Below are 3,350 nucleotides of genomic sequence, written 5' to 3'. Positions count from 1 at the left end.
CGGCGCACGGGGCGCTGGCCGGGCGGGGGCCCGCGACATGCGCGGCTTGGCGTCTTTCCTCGGGGCCCCCCAGCAGAGCGGAGGCCCCTGCGGTGGCAAGCCGGCTCTCTGTGCCCTGTGCGGCGGCTGCGGAGGTGTGATGGGGGTCAGCTGGCGCGGAGGGCCCTAGGTGACCCCATCCCTGGCTCCGGGTTGTGCCGAGGTGACCCCATCCCTGGCTCCGGGTTGGGCCGCAGCCTGCGTGAGCCCCGAGCTGCTGTTTCTGGGAGCTGTCCCCCTTGCTTATCAGGGATAGGGCGCATTCTGTGCTTGGTTGAGTGTGTTATCTCAGTCCTCCCGACAGACAACCGCAGGTTTGCAGCCGAGGAAAGCCAGGCCTAAGGCCACACAGCTGTTGGTTGTAATTGTTGTCATGTGGAGCTGAGGTGCTGAGGCTTGCAGCCAGACACACCTGGTGCACATGGGCTGCTCCAGAGACCGGGTGACCTTGGGGTGCCCCGGTCCTCTCTCTCAGCCTCTGGTGGGATGATGGTGGAGCCTCTGCACCCACCCCGGGCTGCTGCCAGGATTGGGCCGGATGGTTCAGGGAGGTCGGGAGGGAACCACTGTTTTCGTGTTGTTGCTGTGGCCCTTATCTGCCGCCAAGGGAGCTAGTGGTGCTGGGTCAGGGCTGTGTGCTCGGTCTGAGCCTGCTGGCACGAAGGTGCAGCTGCTCCCACACTGAGGCTGTTCCTGTCTGTGCGTGTCTGTCCCCATGCCCACGAAGGCCACACCCAACCCAGCTGTACCAGCATGTGCCGGACTCGCGTTGGCCCATCGTGTACTCGCCGCGCTACAACATAACCTTCCTGGGCCTGGAGAAGCTGCACCCCTTTGACGCCGGAAAATGGGGCAAAGTGATCAGCCTCCTGAAAGGTATGGAAGCCCCCGCCCCGGACCTGCATCTGCTCCCTGCAGCCCACCTGCCGCCACCACCCTGCTGCCTTGCCCTCACGCAAGCTTCAGACGCTCCCGCTCCAGCCTCTACCCTGACTGCCTTGCACCCGTGCTGTCAGAGGATCTCGCCAACACAGCCCTCTGAGCTCAACCTGGCCCCACAGCACACCTTCACCAGCTCCCGTTCCCTGGGGACCCAAACTCTGTCTCTGCCTCCGGAGACCCAGTAGCAGGGGAGCTGGTTGCCATGGAGCCAGGCAAGCTGACATCTGGAGGGACACACTGTCCATACCCCACAAAGTCCGAGAATCCTGGAGCTGGACCACCTTTGCTCCAACCCCACTGATGAAAAATCTAGGAAACTGGGCCCAGAAAGTTCTGAACCTCAGAGCTCTAGCCTCATCCCGTTTATGGCTCGTCCCCTGAGTAGGGTAATGCTGTGGGGAGTGTGCTGTTTCAACCGTGGTTTGTAATCCAGGGTTGAAAATTCAAGCATCACAGTAGACTGGTGGGAAAAAAAAAGATATTCCAATTTCCAATATTGGGGGTTCTTTAACTGAGGGAAGTAGGAAGTATTACATGAAGTGTTACCTGGCATGGGATGAAGCATTGAATATCTCTGCATCACACAATGCCTTTGATCACGTCCTGGGGGATGTTTCATTTTGGGGCTAGCCCGCCTTTAACACCTAAGCCCATCTCCCTCTTTAACAAATCTAGAGCGAGCCTCCGGCCCTGCACCTTGCAGAAAATAGTCTCAGTGGAGGTTAATGACACTCTTGCCTTTGTATTTTTTTTTGTTTTTAGTTTTGGTTGCCTTCTGTTTCTGGCAGGCGATACTGATTTTCCACCTGCAGTAGCGACCAGAGTGCTTATTCAAAGAAAAAGATTATGTAGAAAAGAGGACAAGTGTGCAGGCCTGGGAAGAGCTCTGGGGGTGGGGGGGCGGAGCCAGCCTGCCTCCCCTGACTGTTCTCTCCTGGGGGTGGAAGCTCGCAGCTGTAACCACTAGACCTCAGGGTTCCCTGACGCCTCCCTGAAAGAGGTCCTTTCCTCTCTCCTTGCAGCGGGCCTGAGGCTCTCTGCAGGAGAGGAGCCCAAGCCCCTTCTTGGGCTCGCATGTCACCCTGCAGTGCAACCTAAGGGTGCTTTGTCCCCATCCCTCTGAGCTGACCATCTTCCTGAGTTCGCTTCCTTCTGTGATGAGGATGTAGATCGGAGGCAGGGCCATGTGGTGAGGGGCCTTGGGTACTGCCAGGAACAGAGCTGGTCCTTTGGGGAAGGCAGTAGGGAGCCATGAAGTGCTCTGGGCTCTCCATGGAGCTCTTTGTGGGAGATGTAGGGAACCAGGTGGTGTCTAGGGTCTTCCAGGTGGCTCCGTAGTAAAGAATCTGCCTGCCAGTGCCGGAGATGTGGGTTCAACCCCTGATCTGGGAAGATTCCGGAGGGGAAATAGCAACCCACTCCAGTATTCTTGCCTGGGAAGCCCGTGGACGGAGGAGCCTGGAGGGCTACAGTCCACGGGGTCGCAGAGGCGGACGTGACTTAGTGACTAAACAGCAACGGGCTTCTACCAGGGGTGGCTTCTGAGAGTGACGTGTTAGTACAGGTCCCGTAGATTCTACCAGGGGTGGCTTCTGAGAGTGACATGTTAGTACAGGTCCCGTAGATTCTACCAGGGGTGGCTTCTGAGAGTGACGTGTTAGTACAGGTCCCGTAGATTCTACCAGGGGTGGCTTCTGAGAGTGACGTGTTAGTACAGGTCCCGTGGATTCTACCAGGGGTGGCTTCTGAGAGTGACATGTTAGTACAGTCCCGTAGATTCTGACCTTGTCCTTCAGTGTCCCTAGATCCAGAGCGTCATGGATCCGTTCTCACAGTGCCCTAGACAGAGCGTTTCCTCCCCTCTGTCTAACTTCTTCTGTTGCAAAAAGGAGGAAATTTTGTCTGGTGTGTGTGGGGGGTGACGACATAGCGTGGTGTTTCCCAAACATCAGTCATTGGCAAACCACTCTTGGGAATGTGCCATCAACTCATACCACCTGTTTCGTTATTTACATCAGAGTTTTTATTGACCTAGCCTTCATTTTTAAAAACTTTTAAATAAGCCTGTTTTAAAAGGGAACATTATGTCATCTCAATGGAAAAAGCCAGTTTCATCTGCCATAAATAGAAGGTCATGGTAAAAAAAATAAATGCGATGAAAGCAGCAGTGTGTTCCAGCTCAGGCAGCTTACTGTTGGGACAGACTGTGGAACGATTGCTGCTGGTGAGGGGGTTAAAAAAAGGGAGAGGAGCAAGGATCAGGCAAGTGTTAAAAGAGAGGCCCCCACACACGACACCCCCCATGACATCACCCCAAGGTGGAGGAGACTCAATCAGGAGAGTTTTTCTCACCTTGAGACACAGCATTA

The 3,350-nt window shown here is 55.7% G+C and overlaps 1 protein-coding gene across 1 annotated transcript in view; it reads left to right on the top strand.

Annotated features, from left to right (window-relative positions):
- Window positions 1–45: 45 nt before the first annotated feature.
- The window catches only part of HDAC11 (histone deacetylase 11), a gene marked incomplete at its 5' end in the record, with an annotated part of 13,274 nt that continues 9,969 nt past the window's right edge, over window positions 46–3,350 (top strand). The window contains 2 exons of the mRNA XM_010862527.1: window positions 46–134; window positions 767–915. Coding sequence (XP_010860829.1) covers window positions 46–134; window positions 767–915 — 238 coding nt within the window. The remainder of the gene's footprint in view (window positions 135–766; window positions 916–3,350) is intronic.

Source organism: Bison bison, unplaced genomic scaffold (assembly GCF_000754665.1).
Source record: "Bison bison bison isolate TAMUID 2011002044 unplaced genomic scaffold, Bison_UMD1.0 scf7180017864482, whole genome shotgun sequence".
In the NCBI taxonomy this organism is placed as follows: Eukaryota; Metazoa; Chordata; class Mammalia; order Artiodactyla; family Bovidae; genus Bison; species Bison bison.
The sequence above is the reverse complement of the archived record's forward strand: the minus strand, read 5'-3'. Positions and strand labels throughout refer to the sequence as shown.